General features: G+C 48.3%; 1 protein-coding gene across 1 annotated transcript in view; it reads left to right on the top strand.

Moving 5' to 3' along the window:
- The window catches only part of PGPEP1L (pyroglutamyl-peptidase I like), a 45,832-nt gene extending 25,172 nt beyond the window's left edge, over positions 1 to 20,660 (top strand). Inside the window, exons 5-7 of the mRNA XM_055326429.1 lie at positions 17,412 to 17,534; positions 18,966 to 19,192; positions 19,903 to 20,660. Coding sequence (XP_055182404.1) covers positions 17,412 to 17,534; positions 18,966 to 19,192; positions 19,903 to 20,152 — 600 coding nt within the window. The 3' untranslated portion in view covers positions 20,153 to 20,660. The remainder of the gene's footprint in view (positions 1 to 17,411; positions 17,535 to 18,965; positions 19,193 to 19,902) is intronic.
- Positions 20,661 to 20,901: the final 241 nt, after the last annotated feature.

Here is a 20,901-nt window from a genome sequence, read left to right on the forward strand (position 1 = left end):
TAAGGATCTTCTCTTTATCTTTGGAATTTGCAAGCTTCACTATTAAATGTTGAGGTGTTGAACGGTTTTTATTGATTTTAGGGTGGGATCTCTCTATTTCCTGGATCTGAATGCCTGTCTCCCTTCCCAGATTAGGAAAGTTTTCAGCTATGATTTGTTCAAATACATATTCTGGCCCTCTGGCCCTTTCGGCGCCCTCGGGAACCCCAATTAAACGTAGGTTTTGCTTCCTCAGGCTGTCGTTTTTTTCCCTTAATCTATCTTCATGGTCTTTTAATTGTTTGTGTCTTTTTTCCTCAGTTTCCCTCTTTGCCATCAACTTGTCTTCTATGTCACTCACTCGTTCTTCCACCTCGTTAACCCTCATCATTAGGACTTTTAGTTTGGATTGCATCTCATTCAATTGATTTTTAATTTCTGCCTGATTGGATCTAAATTCTGCAGTCATGGAGTCTCTTGAGTCCTTTATGCTTTTTTCTAGAGCCACCAGTAGCTGTATAATAGTGCTTCTGAATTGGCTTTCTGACATTGAATTGTAATCCAGATTTTGTAACTCTGTGGGAGACAGGACTGTTTCTTTCTTTTGAGGTGAGGTTTTCCTTCTAGTCATTTTGCTCAGTGCAGAGTGGCCAAAAACAAGTTGTATTGGGAAAAGGAGAAAAAGAGAGGAGAGAAATAAGGAAAGAAAAGAGAAAAAGAAAAAAGAAAAAAGGAAGAAAAAAAGAAAAAGAGAAAGAAAAAGAAAGAAAGGGGAAAAAAAAGGGGTGGGGGAAGCAAACAGAAATCAAAAAAAAAAAAAAAACAAAAAACCCATGGGGGAGTATCTTCTGATTCTGTAGACTTTAAGTCCCTTGACTTCCCCTGGAACTGGTCCGTCTAGCTGGTCTTCTGGGGGAGGGGCCTGCTGTGCTGATTTTCAGGTGTTAGCACTTGGGGGAGCTGCTCTGCCCCTGCCTGCTGCAGGGCTCAGCGGGGGTTGTTTACCCCGTGAGGCCCCAGGAGGAACAACCCCAGTGGCGGCGGACAGCTCTGGAGCCCTGGCTTCAGCTCCCGCAGTAGCTGCAGTAGCTACAGAGCTCTCCGTCCGCAGGGCCTGGAGGCTCGGGGGCGGGGCCGCTGATCCGCTCAGCTCCGGGCAGGAGCGTCCTTGCTGTCCTGGGCCCTCCCGGCCTCTGCCTGTCCCGGGGGGAGGTTGGATCCTGGGCTGTGTCCCGGCGCCCTGTGCTCCGGAGCCTGCGCTGTTGGATTTGCAGCCCCCTCCGCGGAGCCGCCGCCCGAGCCCCTCCGAGCTGCTCCTTGGAGCCTGCTTCTTCCTCTGCCTATGTCTCTGCCTCTCTTTCTGTGTCTCTCATGAATAAATAAATAAAATATTTAAATAAATAAATACGTAAGCAAGCAAGCCGTGGCTCAAAGAAGAAGTGAAAAGAGATGTTAGCCTTTGGAAATGAATGAAAATTAAAGCAGAGTGTATAAAAAACTCATGATATGCTGCTAATGCAGATCTTGGAGGGAAATTTGTAGCACTGAACAATGCTAGTAAAGAAGAAAGGTCTCAGGGCACTTTGGTGGCTCAGTGGTTGAATGCCTTTGGCTCAGGTTGTGATCCCAGGGTCCTGGGATCGAGTCCTGCATCAGGCTCCCTGCAAGGAGGCTGCTTCTCCCTCTGCCTATGTCTCTGCCTCTCTCATGAATTAATAAATAAAATCTTAAAAAAAAGAAAGGTCTCAAATCATGACTTCAGTTTCTACTGCAAGAAACTAGAAAAAGAAGTGCAAATTAAACCTGAACTAAAGAGAAGAAAGGAGAGAATAAGATCAAAGCAGAAATCAGTGAAAATGAACAGAATCCTAAAAATGAAAATCAAAGAAACCAAAAACTAGGTTTTCTAGAAAAATCAATAAAACTGATAAACCTCTAGCCAGACTGATCAAGGAAAGAGAGAGAGAGAAAGAGAGAGAGAGAAGGAGGAGGGAGAGAGAGAGAATGATTTCTATTAATTTAAAAGTTCATTTACCACTGCCTGGTTTCCAGCCCTAGTTCCACACTCAGATTTCTCCCATCAGTCACTAAAGCCTCCTTTTTTGCCAGTTTGCTTGACCTCTCTGGGGTCAATCTTTGTGATAGATACCATATGGTTATTGTTCCAATTGTACAGATGAGGCTCAGGTCAACCAGGTCCTCCTTTCTTCTCCCTGTGTTGGCTTGAATTTGAGCATTCAGCCAAATAACTAATAACCTGTAAAGTCTTAGTTTAGCTCGTACACATCAAATTAACATTTGATCATGAGCTTTCCTTAGTAAGACCCACTTCCAACTGGCTCACCATCCCCCAACTCCCGCCTCCAGAAAAGTCTAGTCTCCCCTGTCCCTGCCTCTTCCCCTGTTCCTGGGGAGACATCCACATTTTGATGGCCTTGGGTTTGCAAACAGCCTTCAAGTGGGAGTAACTGCCGTCCACAAGAACTTCTCTTTAGGATCCCTCTGAGACACTTTCAGTAAACCAGCAGCTCACTGTTACCTTTCAGACTCTCATGCTCTCATCTGAGAAGATGAGTTCTAGATCTTGATACCATAAAATGCTGGAAGGCTTCCAGGTATGGAAAAGAGTAGGTTTTGTTAAAATTCCCACATAGCAGGGGCACCTGGACGGCTCAGTTTATTGAGTGGCTGTCTCTTGATTTTGACTCAGGTGGTGATCTCGGGGTCCTGGCATTGAGCCCCGAGATGGGCTCCATGCTCAGTGGGGAGTCTGCTTGAGGTTCTCCTCTCCTTCCTCTGCCTCTCCCTGTGATTACTCATACACTCTCTTTCTCTCTCAAATAAATAAATATTTTTTAAATCCCTACATAATTTTTAGCCCTGTCTAAAAGACGGAGGCGTCAGCCTGAGCTAAGTCACTGAGAATTCAGTCTTCCTTCAGACTGTGCTTCCAACCAGGCTAAATGTTGCTGGTGGAGCATGATGGCAAGGTCCATAAATTTTTTTAAACTATGCAAAATACGCATAATAATAGATTTACCATTTAATCCTTTGAAGTATACAGGTTGATGGCATTAAGTACATTCATATCATTGTGCAACCATTACTACCATCCATCTCCAAAACTTTCCATCATCCCAAACAGAAACTCTGTCACCTTTAAACCACAAATCGCCATCTCCCCTCTCCCCCAAGCCCCTGGTAATCACCATTCCACTTTCCTTCTCTATGAATTTGACCATTCTAACTTACCCCATATAAGTGGAATCGTACAATATCTGTCCATTTGTGTCTGGCTTCTTTCACCATAATTCTTTATTTCAGCTCACATTTGCTACTGAACTTGGCTGCTTCCCCTCCCCTGATACACTGTTCCTGGTATCTGCCCTTCTTCTCTGTGGTCTGTCCTGGACTTCAGGTTTTCACAAGCACCTAGCACAGGCTTAGAACATGGTAGGAGCAAAAATTTTTTTAAAGAGTTTATTTATTCATGAGACAGAGAGAGAGAGAGAGAGGCAGAGACACAGGCAGAGGGAGAAGCAGGCTCCATGCAGGGAGCCCAACATGGGACTCGATCCCGGGTCTCCAGGATCACGCCCTGGGCTGAAGTTGGCGCTAAACCGCTGAGCCACAGGGACTGCCCAGGAGCAAAATTAATATATTTGGAGGATTATCATTGTTAAAGAAACGCTACATTCCCAAGGAAGCAAAACACATACACCTTGCTTTTAACACATGTTGTTCTTTTTCCCAATTCCAAATGAGTAGTTATACAAGACCTTCAAAGACCACAAGGAAGGACAGAGGAAAAGAGATTGTAATGTACCACCTAACAAAATAGTATTGTGTGAGCTCTCCCTATCTTTATTGTCATGCTCTATGTCGGCTTGGTATTACTGAACATCAAACCACCCCAAGACTTAGTGGTGTCAACCAAGTACCACTTTGTTATCTCTCCCAGTGCTGTGGGACAAGTGGGTTGAGCAGGGCGGTTCTTTTACTGATCTTGCTTGGATCTCTCATGTGATTGTGTTAAGATGGAGGCTGCAGCAAGAGCATGGAGGCTTGACTGGGGTGCTGGGACCACAGGACCTCTGTCCTCGCCACATGAGGTCACTTGGGCAAGGTAGCCAGACACTGAAGCTGTAGGCCCTGGCCTGACTAAATTCTCTTCGTTAAAATGAGTCACAGGTCAGCTCAGACCCATTATGGGAGGAGATTACACCAGGGTGTGAATATTAGGACACTTCACTGGCAGCAGTCTTAGTCGGCTTGGGCTGCTGTAATAGGATACCATAGACTGGGAGCTTAAACAACAAACATTTATTCCTCACAGTACTGGGGGTTGGAAGTCCAAGATCAGGACACCAGTCAGATTGGGTTTTTGATGGGGGCCCACTTTCCGGTTATGACCGCACATGGACTTTCTTTCATGTCTGCAGAGTTCTAGTCTCACCATGCCTTTTTAAGGGCCACTAATCCCATTATGGGGGCCCCACCCTCATGACCCCATCTAAACCTAATTGTCCCTCAAAGGCCCCATCTCTAAATACCATCACATTGGGAATTAGGGCTTCAACATATGCATTTTGAGGGACGCAAATATTCAGTCCATACTGGAGGACATCCTGGAGCTACTCTACCACATGAAACAATATTACCTCTCAGAAGAGATATACCAACTCCCCCTTTCAGTAGTAGAGAGAGAATATGCATGTGTGTCAGTTTGTACACACTCCAGCATGGGGTGTGAGGATTTTCAAAACCTTTGCTAGTTTGACTAGTGTCACATTGTTAATATAAACCCTAAACCAGCTAAACCAGCACTCTTAAATCAAGACAAAGGTCAGTGAAAGGAGTGGAGAGGTGTCATCAACTCAATTCCTTTGCATTTCTTGACTGGTCACTTTGTAGAAACTGAAAATAATCCTGATAATAATAGAGTACATCTGTATGTTTGGAAAACTCTCCCAAGTTTCTTACAATTGTGAACCTCAGGTGATGTGGTTTGACTCTCATCGTGACCAATAAATAGATCATGGGGTCAAAATACCCCTCCACACTCGATTTTGGAAGATAAACTGAAAATAAAAGTAAATATGAACATGCCCCCCCTTGATCATTTGGATGATAAAGACTTCTGGTTTCCTTTTGTGTGTGTGCCCCACAAGGCACTTTGACACTCAAACCTTCAGATGTAGGTGGTTGGAAACATTGTTTGATAAAATTCTGGAAGCCTAAGTAGGCAGAATTGTGTTTTGTTTGGAATGATCCTGGAATCCCAGTGAAGAACCCCACCACTGGGGATCTGTGGGGGCACAGTTCAGTGACAGGCTGGTCACTCCCTGCTTGATTCCACATCTGGCACACATCTGCTGCATGCCGGGTCCTGTTTCCAGAGCCTGAGCCTCCACTCTGGTGATGCCAGCCTCCTGTGGTGGAGAACAGACCAGAAGAAGTAAAATCTACTCAGGATGATATCAGCGAGTGCTGAGGGCCACCATTAATCCAGGGTGACACAGTGAGGGTGTGTGTGCCTGGGGAGCTCCTCTAGCAGAAGTGGGCCAGGAAGGCCTCTTGAAGGAGGTGACATTTCAGCTAGGACCTGAGTGACAAGGAAAAGGTGCTCCAGGAAGTGTTCCAGGAGGAAGAGCACCTGCTGGAAATCTGGGGATGGCAAGCCAGGAAGAGGACGCCCGCTTGTACCTCAACTTGCCAAACCCAGGTTCCTTTGATTACAAGCTTCCAGCTAATTAGAAGCCAGACAGGCCAGAGGAATGCTCTTCTGGGATAAGATTACTTTGGGTTAATTGTTCTGCTGGGTCACTCATTAGAAAAAAGTCACGTGAACGGAATGAGGGTGCGTTTCCATTCTGCTGCAGAGGCAAAGTTCCAGTTGAGCAGACTCAGAAAGTCTGGAGGCAAATTGATACTCAGAGAGCAATTCATTTTGTAAAATGGCTCTCTTGCCAGGGCTATGAAACTAAAGTACCCCACTCCTCACCCTGACCCCCACAGCAGCCCAGTGGGCATCAGGAACACGAACTGCAGCCCTTCTAGCCTGAGCAGCTCTCCCGAACGCCCTTGATCTCGCTGTTGTGAACCATGTTGATGGTCTGGTTAAGCCTTGGCTCCTGGCTGCCGAGAAGACCTGGGGCCTCCATAGGCCCCCGAGAGTGGTACCCAGAAGCCTAATCTGTCTGGGCTCCCAGATGGGGGCTGGGACCTCCCTGGAGCTGAGGGGGGCGCTGTAGACAGCCCTTGAGGGCGTGGCGCTATTCTTGGAACAAAACCACTGGAGATTCATTCATCCAAGTCCAGTGGCAATCTCTACTGACTTTCCTTTCTGGCCATCTCCGGGCATGTGGCAGACTCTGCGCTGTTATTCTTTGGCTACCCAGAGGGGATGGTTGCCTCCCATCCTTTCTCTTCCGCACTCAGTCCTATCTGGTCCTCACAGGCCAAATGCAGCTGAGACAATTCTAAGTTAAAATGCAATATCCTGGGACGCCTGGGTGGCTCAGTGGTTGAGCATCTGCCTTTGGCTCAGGGTGTGGTCCTGGGGTCCTGGGTTCGAGTACCGCATTGGGCTCCCCACAGGGATCCTGCTTCTCCCTCTGCCTGTATCTCTGCCCCTCTCTCTGTGTCTGTCATGAATAAATAAATTAAAAATCTTTTAAAAATAAAGTGAAATATCCCTAATATATAAAGAGCTTTTATGAATAGAAAAAAAAGTGAATAATGCTATGGAGAAATGGGCCAAAGATATGAAAGGACATTTTACAGAGAAAGGAATACAAATGGCTCTTAACCATGTGATATTATGCTCCAACTTGTTCATAAGAGAAAAGTAAATTAAAACTACACTCAGATAAGGTTGGCAAAAATCCAAAAGTATGACAACTACTATGCAAGGCTGTGAAGCTGATGGGCATTGTCATGCTTTACTAGTGGGAATGCAACATGGTACAACCCCAATGGAGGGGAATTTGGCACTACATGACAAAGTGACATATGCTTATATCCCATAATCCAGCAAATTCCTAGGAAGCTCTCCCAAAGATACACTGGCACATATAAGAAAAGACATATGCACAAAGATGGGGAAAGTATATTTAAGAATGGAGGGGTACTGGATAAATGTCCCTTCTTTGTTTATGATGATAAAAAGATTGAAATATAAATCATAACATTAAAAAGTGATTTCCTATGGAGGAGAAGGGAAGAGACTAGATTTCTCTGAATAAAGCTTGTTTTGTGGATTTAACTTTGGAACCATGTAGAATATTGTACATACTAATTAAACAAAATTAAGTTTGTAAAAAAGAGCAGTCCATAGAAATTAAAAGCAAATCGACTTATTAAGCCTAAAAGTATACCTAGTTAGTGACATGATCGCACAGAGAGAGTGGTTTGGTCTTTTTTTTTTTTAAGGATTTTATTTATTCACGAGAGACACACAGAGAGAAGCAGAGACGTAGGCAGAGGGAGAAGCAGGTTGGTTCCCTGCGGGGAACCCAATGGGGGACTTGATCCCAGGACCCTGGGATCACGACCTGAGCTGAAGGCAGACACTCAACCACTGAGCAATCCAGATGCCCTGAGAGAGTGGTTTTGAAACATAGCGATTTGAGGATAAAAACAAAAACAAAATAAAGATTATCTTCAACTTTTCAGTGATTATATTGTTGGTAGTAGGGTTATTATTATTATTATTATTATTATTATTATTATACCACTGTATACAGAGTGTGGGATAAAGTAAAATGTGCTTTCAGGAGTATTTAACATCTTGACCTCCTGGACATGGCCAGTAGCTTTCCCCCAAACACTGAAAACACTCTGCATGTGTCAGACACCCCCTCGGGGGGCAGCATCACTGCGAAGAGCCAATGCAAGGGTAAAGCCTCAGTTTTACAGATAAGGCATCCAAGGATCCTAGATTCTAAGTCACTTGCCAAGGTCAAGTGCTTGAGCTGATGCCTGAGGGGGCACATCTGGAATTGAACCTGAACCCCCCTGGCCCCACACTTCTTCTCTCAACTCCTACAATGTATGATGTCCTTCTATTTGGTCTTGGCCTCTCCTACCTACCCTCTACTTGCTCTGAGGACATTTACTCTCTGTGAGCACTTCCTATTCGTGGTAGAAACAAGGCAACACAATAGCTGGTGGAAGGAAGGGCTCAAAAAATACTAAGAAAATGAATGAATGAATGAATGAATGAATGAATGAATGAAAACCAAGAAAATTGTCTTCTTTCCTGTTTAGACCAAAGGCTAGAAGGAAAAAAGAAAGGAGAGATGATTTTAAAGACAGGTCAGGACACAAGAGACCCTGAGAGGCCTCTGTCAGGTGGTCCCCAAGATCACACTGAGGCTCTGTGATAAACCTGAATTAGGACCCAGAAAAGCAGCTATACTCACAGTTATGGTTTACTACAGTACAATGATCGAGATTAAAATCTGCGAAGGGAAAGAAGCATGGAGCAAAGACCTGGAGAGATCAGGCACAAGCTTCTAAGCATTGTCTCCCAGTGGAGTACTAGGGGTAAGTGTTACTCTCCCAGCAGGACCTATGACAACAAGTGTGCAGTGTTTTCAATCCAGGAAGCTTATCTGAGTCTGGGTTTTTATTGGGGGGTCGGTCATATAGGCATGCGGTGCCCTCACCCCCTCACTGGCTGACCTCAGTGACTCAGACTTCAGAGCAGAAACAAATCATGCTGTTAGCAGAGACTCTAGTCAAGGTAATAGGAGGTGACCCAATGCCTCAGGGATACAAAACCACTCTACCAGGGAGAACATCCCAAGAACTCAGAGCTCTTCTCCCAGGAGCCAGCCAAGGGCCATTCCCAAAGATAGGTCTCTCTTGGAAATATGTAGGTTTGAGCAGCCCAGGCCTGCTGAGACAACCCTTTACCTTCCAGCTCCTAAGCAGAGGGATGCAGCCCCCCCACCCCACCCCAGGGTCATTCCAATACTTGCTACATCAACACCACTTGAGGATCCAAGCTCATTTCCATAGTAGGGTTTGCAAGGTGATCCACTGGGGTTTAGGAGGAAGACATTAGGATTTCCATTTCCATGTTTTTCAAAAATTGTGATATAAAAGATAAAATTTATCTTCTCCACCATTTTTAAGGGTATAGTTCAGTAGTGTTTATTATATATATTCATATTGTTATGCAACAGATCTCAAGAAGTAAAACTCAATACTCCTCGAAAACAACTTCCCATTTCCCCCTGCCACCCACACCTGGGGACCACCATCTTACTTTTAGGTCCCACATATAAGTAGAGGCACATGAGATTTGTCTTTTTGTGACCAGCTGATTTCACTTAGCATAACATCTTCAAAGTTCGTCCAGGTTGTAACATGTGTCAGAATTTCCTTCCTTCTTCCTTGAGGACAAATAATATTCTTTTGTTAGGGATGCCTGGGTGACTCAGTGGTTGAGCATCTGCCTTTGGCTCAGGTCATGACCCTGGGGTCCTGGGACTGAATCCCCAACTGGGCTCCCTGCAGGGAGCCTGCATCTCCCTTTGCCTATGGCAGATACATGAATAAATAAATATAATCTTGTCTCTCATGAATAAATAAATAAAATCTTTAAAAATTCTTCTGTTAGTGTATGTCACATTTTGTTCATCCGTCCATCCATTGATGGACATTTGAGTTACTTCCACCTTTTGGCCATGGTGAATAGTGCTGCAATGAGCATAGGTGTGCAAATATCTCTTTGAGATCCAGCTTTCAATTCTTTTGAATATATACCCAGAAATAGGATTGTTGGATCATATGGTAATTCTATATTTAAAATATTGAGGAACTTCCATGCTGTTGTCCGCAGCAGCTGCACCATTTTGCATTCCCACCAACAGTGCGCAAGGGTTCCAGTTTCTCCACATACTCACCAACACCTGTTATTTTCTTTTCTTTTTTTTCCATAGTGGCCATCCTAACAGGTGTGAATTTTTTATGTTTTCAGTTTATGAAAATAATAAAGAAATTAGCCTTGATCAGTATTTCATAGCTAGACTGATGCTGGCCTTGATTTGTATGTATGCAGGGAAATGAATTGTAACACTGCATAACATGATGCAAAATGTAAAATAGTACATTTTTTCGGAGGGCCAAAGGAGCGTGTCACCCTTGGGGCAAGGAATGCCACTGGTGACACAGAGGCTCTCCCTCTCGGATTCACTTTAATTTATTACAAGTATTTCAGCTGAGTTAATGGGTTTCAGGATTATGCTACCTGGTTTTAATTAATCTTTATTTTAAAAAAATTGTTATTTATATATTCTTGGGGTGGGTGCATGCACTTGAGAGAGCGATTGGGGGGAGGGGCAGAGGGATAGGTAGAGAGAATCTTAAGCAAGCTTCATGCCCAGTTTGTAGCCTGATGAGAGGCTCAATCTCACAATCATGAGATTGTGACTGAGCCATCTGGGTGCCCCTAACCTAATCTTTAAATTATAGACAAGGAACTCTCAAATGTAATCTACAAAACCCCCCAAATAAAAGACAATATTATTAATGCAAACCTGTGAAAGAAACTGAGTGATACTCTTCCTACCGCTCCAACGAGCTCTTTGCCAGCTAAGGTCTTTACATAAAAACAATGACCATCTGATAAGAAATTGCCTCCTCGCCAAAAGAGGAGGAATTAAGAAAACCATTGAAAATATAGATTTAAATCCACTTAGGAATAATGAAGCCTACTTGAAGGGTGTATCATGCCTCGAGATGTCAAGACATCATCAGCTAATGATAGTGTTTGTGTATGTGTATATGTGCCTATGTATGCACACTAAAGTTTTTTATTAATGGGGCACATGATCAAAATACTTGGAGACAGCTGCTCTAGATAGAGGTTTGGGGATTATAGGGTCTCTGTTTTTTATTACTGGATTTTTCAGACCATGACCCATGAGTGTGGAGGAATGACTCAAAGGATATTGGGAGTATGCTGAGACAGTTGTCATATGGAGAAGGGAACTTGGCATTGTTAAGAAAAAGAGAGTGATCTTTTTAATTTTATTTAAATATTTTACCTATTTATTTGAGAGAGAGAGAGCAAGAGAGCACAAGCAGGAGAAACAGCAGGCAGAGGGAGAGGGAGAAGCAGACTCCTCGTGGAGCAGGAACCACCCCTCTCCATGCGGGGCTCCATCCCAGATGCCAGAACCCTCAGATCATGACCTAAGCCAAAGGCAGACGCTTAGCCGACTGAGCCACCCAGGTGTCCAGAGAGTGACCTTTAAACAGAACCCCCAGATTTCCCAAATCACTTATGATTTCCTAAATTACTTAAACAGTTGACCTCACTGTTACAATAACATCTCCTTTGTGGCTACTTCCTGGAATTCCTCCCACCTTTATTTATTTTTATTTTTATTTTTGAAGATTTTACTTATTCATGAGACACACAGAGAGAGGCAGAGACACAGGCAGAGGGAGAAGCAGACTCCCTGCAGGGAGCCCGACGGAGGACTCCATCCCAGGACCCCGGGATCACGCCCTGAACCGAAGGCAGATGCTCAACCGCTGAGCCACCCATAAGTCCTGGTGCCTTCTCTTAAACATATCCTCTCTGGGCCTCAGTTTCTTTATCTGTAAAATAGGGTCATTGTTAGCACTTCATCAGGAGGGTTGTGGGGAGGTGCTGGGCTTAGTGCCGTACACAGCAAGCATTCTTCAGGAGCAGCTAGTCTGAATAGTGCACTATTTTTTTTTTAAGCTTTTAGAACCAGAAAAATAGTATACACATGCCTTGTAAAAATCTTATAAAGAGTATAGAAAGAGTTGAGAATTGCTCCTACATATGTCACTTACACTGCAATAATAATAATAAAAGAAGAATCACCCCAACTCTTCCCTCAAGGGATACCCATTTCAGTATGTTTTCATTTCCATGAATGACTCCAGGAAATAGTCTGAGATCCTGATTTTTTTTTTAACTTATTCCTTCTCAGGGGTTTTCCTGTGTCAATAAATTCACTGCAAAGGGAGGGAGAGAGGAAGGAAGAGGGGAGGGAGGGAGGAAGGAAGAGAGGAGTGTCTGCACACATCTCCAAGCTTCCCTCTTGCTTTCCCTGGCACTCTCCTGCTAATCCTCCAAGCCCTGGGCAGAGGCCCCTCTTCCGTGCAGCCCTCTCAGACTGCAACCCCCTGTGCACAGTTTAACCTTTACAGCAACCCATATGAAGGAGGTCCTGTTTTACTGTGGCTGATAGCTGGGGAAACTGAGGCTCAGCGAGTTTCAATGACTTGGCCAAACTCACACAGTTGGGAGTGAGTGGAAGAAGCAGAGTTTGGGCTCCTTCTCTCTTACCCCGGGGCTTCTGCAGCCCAGGGTGGGAGGCCAACCCAGGCCTTCCCACCAGGATCCTGTCATCACTTCCCATTTCTAGTTGGAAATTCCTCTAAGAATGTGACCCTCTGAGGCATGCCAAGCCCTGAGCTGAGCACAGGCAGCCCTGCAGCCTGAATGACTGAATGAAGAAATGCATTCTTGCTGGCTGGTCCTAGTCCCGAACTTTCATCTGATAGGGGAAGCATCACATTTTGGAAAAACAGCAAGTGTTTTACAACACCAGTTGGTGCCACAGCCTCCGTGGATTTGAAAAAAATTCAGAGAGCAACTGGTGTCTTTTTTCCTTCCTTTCATTTCCCTTTGTTAAACTGCCATGTGTGCCTGGTGACCAGATTTCAGGCTGTGAGGAGACAGAAAGAAGTAGGAGAAGGAGACAGAAGGCAGGCTCCCTGCTTCCCCAGGACCTTTGCAACTGGTGGGATTCAGGGTTTTTTTGAGGGGTTATAGGCTCTGCATGGGCGCTCAGCGTCCCATGGGGCCTTGTCATTCCTCGAGCTAGCACAGCACCCTGGACTCTACTGTGGTCAGGGTGGTTATACCAGGCTCTGTCCCTGCCCTCCAGAAGCACAAACACTCTGCACTTCTAGCTGAGAAAGTGTGCCAGTCCGGGAGGCACAAACCCCTGGCTCCCTCCACGTTTGCACAGAACCTACGCTCTGTGTGCTAAAGCAACCAGCCCTTCTCTGCAGAAAAAAGGCCTGCCTTCTGCTTATGCAGAATGTTCCACTCACCACTTCTGACAGGCCCCAGGCTCATCAAATTCTACTAAATGTCACTTTCAATAAATCCTTGCATGACTTTCTCAAATTAATATGGATTAATTATAAGCATTGATCCCTCATATAAAGCCCTGACTATGTGCCAGGCACTGTGCTGGGCACTTTTGGGGGAACCCTCTCATTCAATAGTCATGAAAACTCTTCCGACTTTTCATTCTCCCCATTTCACAGAGAATTAAACTGAGTCGCATGAAGGCTAAATAACATGCCTGAGTTCACCCAGTGAAGTTGGCAGAGCCAGGTCTCAAACCAGCATCTTCCTGACCCCAAAGCCCATGCCTTTCCCTGTGGCACTGTAGTTGGGCCCCCCTTCTGCCCCGCACCCTACTTGTTCTAGGCTGAGGGTGGTGATGATCATCAAGTTGGCTTATATTTGGTAAAATTCCTTTGCCTGCCATGGGCACTGTGTAGGTGGCCCAGGACACCAAAGTGTGTGTGTGTGTGTGTGTGTGTGTGAGAGAGAGAGAGAGAGAGGGAGAGAGGGAGGGAGGGAGGGAGGGAATGAGAGAGTGAGCTGATTGTCCACATGAGGCAGTACCTGGAGACTCTCTCCATAACTTCAAGTTAGAAAAAGTTCCTCAATATCCCAAATCAGATTCTGACTGCAGTCCCAGGCTGTGTGTGGCACTTTCAAACTCCATAAAGAGCTGGATGGATGAGTGGGCAAGCATCTGAGACTCTGCTAGGCCCCATCTCCTTACTGACCTGAAGCCCCTGTATCAGTCTGCTCGAGCTGCCATAAGAAAATTTCATAGCCTGGGTGGTTTAAACAGCAGACATTTATTTCTCACAGTCCTAGAGGCTGGAAGCCTGAGATCAAGGTGCTGGCAGATTTGGTTTCTGGTGAGAACCGTCTACCTGGCTTGCAGGTGGCCACCTTCTGGCTGTGTCCTCATCTGGCAGATAAAGAAAGGCTCTGGTTGCTCTTCTTCCTCCTCCTCCTCTTCCTCTTCTTCTTCCTCGTCTTCTTCATTTATTTATTTTGAGAGAGAGAGAGAGAGAGAGCGCACAAGCGACCATGAGGAGGGCAAGTGGCAGAGGGAGAAGCAGGCTCCCTACTGAGCAGGGAGCCCGATGCAGGGATGCAGGGCTCCATCCCTGGACCAGAGATCATGACCTGAGCCGAAGGCAGATGCTTAACTGACTGAGCCACCCAGGTGCCCCAATAAAATATTTAAAAAACAAACCAGAACAAAAACAACAGAGGTGTCAAGTCACATGTGGAATGCCGTCCATCCCACGCTGGCTCTGTGAATTCCGAGGAGGCTACAGTTTGGCTTCCCTGCACTTTCTACTTTGGCAGGAGTGATGCCATGACCCTCTGCGAAGCACAGCCTCAGACAGTGTTAGGGGTCAAGCATCCTTATAAAATGGGGAACCTGGACTCAGAGACAGACTCACCCAGAGGGAAGATGACAGGAAGGCCTGCAGAGACCCTGCAGGAGCCCAGGGCTGCCTGGGGCTCTCGGGAGCTGGAAGGAGCAGGTGAGGCTACAGGTTCAGAGGGAGTGTGTTCCTGCCGACACCTTGTTTTGGACTTCTTTCCTCCAGGCTTGGATAATCAAGTGTGGTCCTCAGCCACCCACTTTTTTGTGACAGCCACAGGAAACTCATGCAAGGGAGCCCCCCAAAAGCTGGTCCCGGACCCAGGCAGCGGCTGGGACACCTATAAAATGTCCAGGGGTTTGCTTTCTCTCTCCTCTCCTCTCAACTGCCTTGGTATGGGGTGGCAAGAAAAAGCTGAGGTAGGGAAAAAAAAAGAGCCCCCCCCCCCACTTCCCGCCGTGGCCTGCTTTAACCTGGGCTTACACATGCCAACCCAGAGGCGGAGCCACCTGCATTCCTCTGTGAAGAGGAGGCGCTCACCAGTTCCTGCGGAGCCGGCTGGCTGCTGGGCCGACTGGGCCTGCCTGGCTCAGGGTGGATGTGCCCACCTCTCTGGCGTAGCGCCTTTGTAGGCTTAGTGAGCGTAAGTCATCGACGTTTCCACTGATGACTGAGCCACTGCAGCTTCTCAGCGGACAGCTCTGAAAGCAGATTCCCAGGCAACTCCATTTGGTTCTGGAGCTCCTCTGCAGCCTTTGCTCAGAGTCAGACTCCGTAAGGACCCCACCAAGTAGAAGAAACTAGTTCTTCGCAGATGTTTGGGTTCTGAGAAGCAGCCTGGGGCCCAGTCATGGCCTCCTCACTGTCAAGACAAAGGCAAAGGTGGCCTAAGAGTGATGGCTTCCAGGCCTTGCTTCCTGCACTGGGAGCAGCCGGAGGGGCCGGGCCTCTGCAGCCTCCCTGCTCCTTGTCTCACTCATTCCCCGCAGGAAGGGGGGGCAAGGTGGGGACACAGGAGTTGGAACCCCCTTGGTGTGTCTGGCCCTTGCAATGTCCACGTGGAGGCTTGGCCTGCTTCCTCCCAGCCGTCCAGGCCACTGGCCCTCCTCCCCACCTCCCACCACCAGAGTCAGGCAAAGGAATTCCCCCTTCAGGCCCCAAATGGGGATGTGATCTAGGTGCTTACTTTTGGAAGAGAACAAAACTGGAGCCAGGTGAGGGAACTGGGTGTGGAGCAGAGCCCCTCAGGAAGGCTGAGCTGGTCGAGGACTGACCCAGACGCCAGAAAGTCGGCCAGAAGTGCCCCCCTACAATGCAGCAGAGGCAGACCCGCAGGGGGCACATTGTCACTGCCTGTCCCCTCTGAAGCCAAGGGCAGGGCCCTGGGATGTCCTGCCTGTGACCTTTTGGGCAGGCCTGACAACCCCGGCTGCAGCCTCCATCCAAGGATGCACACTCCTGGATGTCCTGAAGCGCCAGGGAAGGGAGTCAGGGAAAACAGAGGTGCTAATCCCAAACCATCCTGGTGACAAGCACGGCTCCTGGAGCAGGGAAAGGACTGGGCCTCTAGGTTCCTGATTTAACGTTTCCCAATGGGGACTAGCACATGCCTAACATCTCACTCCCTGGCTTTCTTCCTTCCAGACTCCCACCTGTGAAGGAGGGCGCTTGCTCCCTGACCTTTTCTCCACAGCCCTGCTTTCCTCTCTCTGCCACCCCCTCACCCCACCCTACTCCATCCGGATCTCACCTAGACCCATGTTTTTGCAGTCCTGACATGCCGCTGTCTTCCCAGGATCCTCTCTGTGAGCTCCAGACACACAGATCCAAGGAGCCAGGTCCCTCCCCTTCAAACTCAGCAGGTCCAAAGTCCTTGTGATACCCAGCAAGCCCACTCCCACCTCTATCCTCTTAGGAGGCAGCTCTGACCCATTAGTTCCCTGTGCACAATCCTTTGCAGGCTCCCTTCTGCTTTAGCTAAAGTCCAGCCTCTAGCTGAGCACTCAATCAGGCTCTCACAGGCTTTTCTAGCTGCTGTTCCCATCTTTCCCCATGTGTGGTGCTCCCCGATACACCCTTGGTGTTGGTGGGTTACTTGTCAAAATGCTGGTGGTTCTACAGGCAGTTAATGCTCAGCTGAGTCCAGGGGTGCTAACCATCCTGTCCTTGGAGGTGCAGGACACACGGAAGAAGGCTTCCACTGCCCCACGCCCACTGCCCAGCGCCAAGTCACACCATTTTCCCAAAGACTCACCCTCGTGCTCCCCTGTGTCTCTGAAGTCCCTGCCCGGCACCCCCTTCCCCTGCTTCTTCATCTGGCTTGCTCCCATCTGCTCTCTACATCTCCTCTGCCTCCCTTTTGCAGACAATGTTCTAGCAGGGTAGGTCAGATATGCCTCAGGTGTACCCACATCTCAATGGGACAGGCTTTCCAGGACCTTGAGAGGTAAGAACTGTGTCTCCTGCTGGCCCCTCACAGCAGCAGCCCTGTGAGCTCCTTGAGGGCAGGGTCAAGGCCCACAGAAGGCCCCTGGGCACAGAGTGAGTGAGTCCAGGGTTAGCTTTTCAGGGACTCTCCCAGCCCTCCATCAGGAAAGGTGAGTCTAGGGATGCCCGGGTGGCTCAGTGATTGGGCATCTGCCTTCAGTTTAGGGTGTGATCCCAGAGTTCCAGAATCGAGTACTGCATTGGGCTCCCCGCAGGGAGCCTGCTTCTCCCTCTGCCTGTGTCTCTGCCTCTCTCTCTGGGTCTTTCATGAATAAATAAAGTCTTAGAGAGAAAAAAGAAAAGAAAAGAAAAGAAAAGAAAAGAAAAGAAAAGAAAAGAAAAGAAAAGAAGAAATAAAGAAAGAAAGAAAAAAGAAAGAGAAAAGAAAAGAAGAAAAGAAAAAAAAGAAAAGAAAAAAAAGAAAAAAGAAAGGTGAGTCTACCTGTTTCTTTCTGCAGGAGCTGTCCAGGCTGGGCCTGAACAGCGGCATGGAGGTGGAGCTGCGGATTCTTCAACTGCCTGTAGACTACAGGGAGGTGAAGCAGAGGGTCACCAGAATCTGGGAGGATCTTCAACCACAAGTAAATGATGGCCGGGAAGGCCCTGAGGCTGGGGGGTGGGGTGAGGGGTGATGATGTCAGAGCTACAGGGCCTGTGAACCTGTGGACCCTGGACCTAGGGTTGCTGACTGAGGTGCACCCAGCCCCCATGTCCCCACCAGTACGGTCCCAGCCACTTTTCTAAGGTTCTGGGTCTGTTTGTAAAAGTTTAAGTTAAAATTCAGAGTGGATCTTGGAAGAAGATTTGGGAGAGAGAAAAGGAGGAAAATCCATGGAATCTCTCTTCCTTGCCAGGACTCAAAGATAGTTTCCACCCAACGGCTAGGCCCTTGGGTTATTTCCCAGCCCTGCTCAGACTGGGCAGGTTGGCTCTGAGGTGAAGCTAGAGACAAGGACTTTTGGGGCCTGGAAGAGCGGCTGGGAGGATGGCCCATCGGGAGAGGTCCCATCTTCATCACACCTGGCTTTTTTTTTTTTTTTTAAATCCAAACAGAGTCATTATTTTAAAAACTGGTACAAATAACCACGAAGGAGGAAGACCGGATGATGAGGTTAACACAACGCACACCGCCAAACCATTAAGACAATCGTCCTAGGTGTTTTGATAAAACGCTCTGTGGCTATTTTTTTCAAAGAGGAAAAATAATAATCAGCTCTCAAAATCCTAACAATATTTTATCACATTGTTACTAACTCCTTTATTAGAGTTTCATAAAAGAGATGGAAGATTCTGGGATCCCTGGGTGGCGCAGCGGTTTGGCGCCTGCCTTTGGCCGAGGGCGCGGTCCTGGAGACCCGGGATCGAATCCCACATCGGGCTCCCGGTGCATGGAGCCTGCTTCTCCCTCTGCCTGTGTCTCTGCCTCTCTCTCTCTCTCTCTGTGATGTGACTATCATAAATAAATAAAATTAAAAAAAAAGGCTGAGATTAAAAAAAAAAGAGAGAGAGATGGAAGATTCCCCCGAAATGCTAAGCCCCTCCGGGGCTAGTCTTAGCTAGCGGGGACCCCCCGGGAAAACAAGGGGTGAGCACCGCCCTGCAAGAGTATCTGCCGGGATAAAAGGAGTCACAGTGAATGCCACGCGGCTCTCTCTCCGGCTGTTTTCCATTCCAGCACATTCATGAGCGGAGGTCAGCGGGGAAGCCCGGAGCTCGTGTGCTGGAGCTCACGGGGCCTTAAAAACAAACAGATTTTGTTTATTCACTCATGCGAGGCACAGAGCGAGGCAGACGCAGGCCGCGGGAGAAGCAGGCTCCCCGGGGAGCCCGACTGGGGGGCGGGGGGGGGTGGACCCCGGGGCGCCGAGGCCCACACTTGGCCCCTGAGCCCCCAGGCGCCCCCGAGCTGGGCTCTGGGTGCTCTCGCTGGGCTTGGCCCTGCGGCCACAGCCCGGGGAGCAGCGCCGGCCTCGGTTTCCCTAACCCCCCGGCTGCCGCGTCTACTGGCGCAGCTCGCGGTGCACGTGGGCCTGGACGCCTCGGCCAAGGCCATCCTCCTGGAGCGGCGCGCCAAGAACCACGGCTACCGGGACGCCGACGTCCGGGGCTTCCGGCCGGCGCGCGGGGAGTGTCTTCCGGGCGGCCCGGAAGTGGTCGCGTCCGGGGTCACCGCGAGGGCGGCGAGCAAGCGCGCGGCCCCGGAGGGCGTGGCCGTGGCCGTTTCAGGAGATGCTGGCAGGTACGTCCCGCCGGCGTCCGGTCGTGGGGCCCGGGATGGCCGCGTCTGTCGCGGAGGCCGCCCTGTGCCGCCTGGCTGGGCACTTGCCGCCCCGGGGCAGCTGCTGCCCACGTGCGCGATGTCCCCGCGCCCGGGTCTCCGCCCCGGGGCCCCCAGGCCGCCCCGCCCCGCCCCGGCCTCCGGTGCGTGGACAGACGGCAAGAGACGCGAAGGCGTGTTTCGGGGGCCACCAGCGTTTTGTGGATGCTTTGTTTTTCTTTATCGGGCCCGGGTGTGAGCTCACTGTTCTGCTTTAGCCCCACGTAGAGATAAATCGCCTTGGTCTCTAAACTCTGACCCCCAGTAGGTAGTTTTTCTCCACCCCCACCCCCCCAAAGAATGAATATGCAGCGAACCACTGTACAGTGACTCAGTAGACATGAATGAGGGGGGTTCGGGGTGTAAAGGTGTGTTGGAGTGGTTGCTTGAAAATCGGGTCCCTTCCCAGGCCCCGCCACTTGGTGGTTGTGGGACCATGAGACCAAGAATCAGTCTCTTCCTGGCTCATCCCCAGCAAAGGGGTCGTTCGGAGGCAGAGCAGCAAAACCTGTCTCCCCGGGGTGGCAGTGTGACTTCCTCGTGCGTTGGGGATGCTGCATTGTCCCCTTATATTTTTCTGGGGTTAGAGGTTGTCCCAGGGAGTAACAACATGGCATTTCGTGTGGTTGCAGATACGTCTGCGAGTACACCTACTACCTGTCTTTGCATCATGGAAATGGGCGCGCGGCACTCATCCACGTGCCTCCGTTATCCCATTGGCTCCCAGCCAGTGTGCTGGGAAAAGCCCTGCAAGTCATCATCCAGGACATGCTGGAGGAGATGAGAAAGCCTGAGCTCAAAGCCTGGTTTGCAGAAAACTCAACCTCGGTGATTCCAGCCCAGGGAGGGCAATTGGGGGATTGCCTCTTTAGAGAAAATTAAATGTTTCAATCTTGTGTGCAGAGTTCAACTGTGCTTTAAGAGACTTTTAAAAAATGGCTTGTAAAACCTTTTACACAGAGGAAGAAAGCTCTGAATTAGCCCAAAGAAATCACAAAGGGTTATTTTATTGTCAGAAGAAAGAAGAACACTCAAAGGCAGACATTTCACAAGGGATTAACTAGCTTCAGTTATGGTTTTCTTGACAATAAAATGAAATCCTAGTAATTTTTTTTTTTTTCTCTTAAAACTGTGCAGGAGCCAGTGTGATCCTGCCCAGATTGCCAAAGCCACAGACCTGTTGGGCAGAGCTGTATGTGATGGGTTGATCTGTGACCAGCTGGCCAGGGGGAAATACAGGCGGAGTGGCCACTCAATACCCCCTTTCTGGCCCCCAGACTCATGCATCCAGGTGTTGTGTGCAGCTTCTGATCACTGCGTCTCTAGTGTTTGGTTTTTCTTTTTTTCTCCTTTTAAAAAAAATTGTGTTTAATATACATACATACATGAAATTTACCCTTTTCACCAATTCACTGTTTGTGTACATTCACTTGTGCAGTCATCGCCACCATCTATCTCTAGAACTTTCGCAACATTGCCAACTGAAACTCTGTCCCCATTAAACCACATCCCCCCTCCCCCCAGCCCTTAGCCACCATCATTCCACCCTCCATCACTGAATTTGACTACTCTGAGGACCTCGTATAACGGACACTGTTTGTCCTTTTGTGACTGACTGGCTTATTTCGCAC

The sequence above is a fragment of the Nyctereutes procyonoides genome, unplaced genomic scaffold, assembly GCF_905146905.1.
Source record: "Nyctereutes procyonoides isolate TBG_1078 unplaced genomic scaffold, NYPRO_anot_genome, whole genome shotgun sequence".
NCBI classification, from domain to species: Eukaryota; Metazoa; Chordata; class Mammalia; order Carnivora; family Canidae; genus Nyctereutes; species Nyctereutes procyonoides.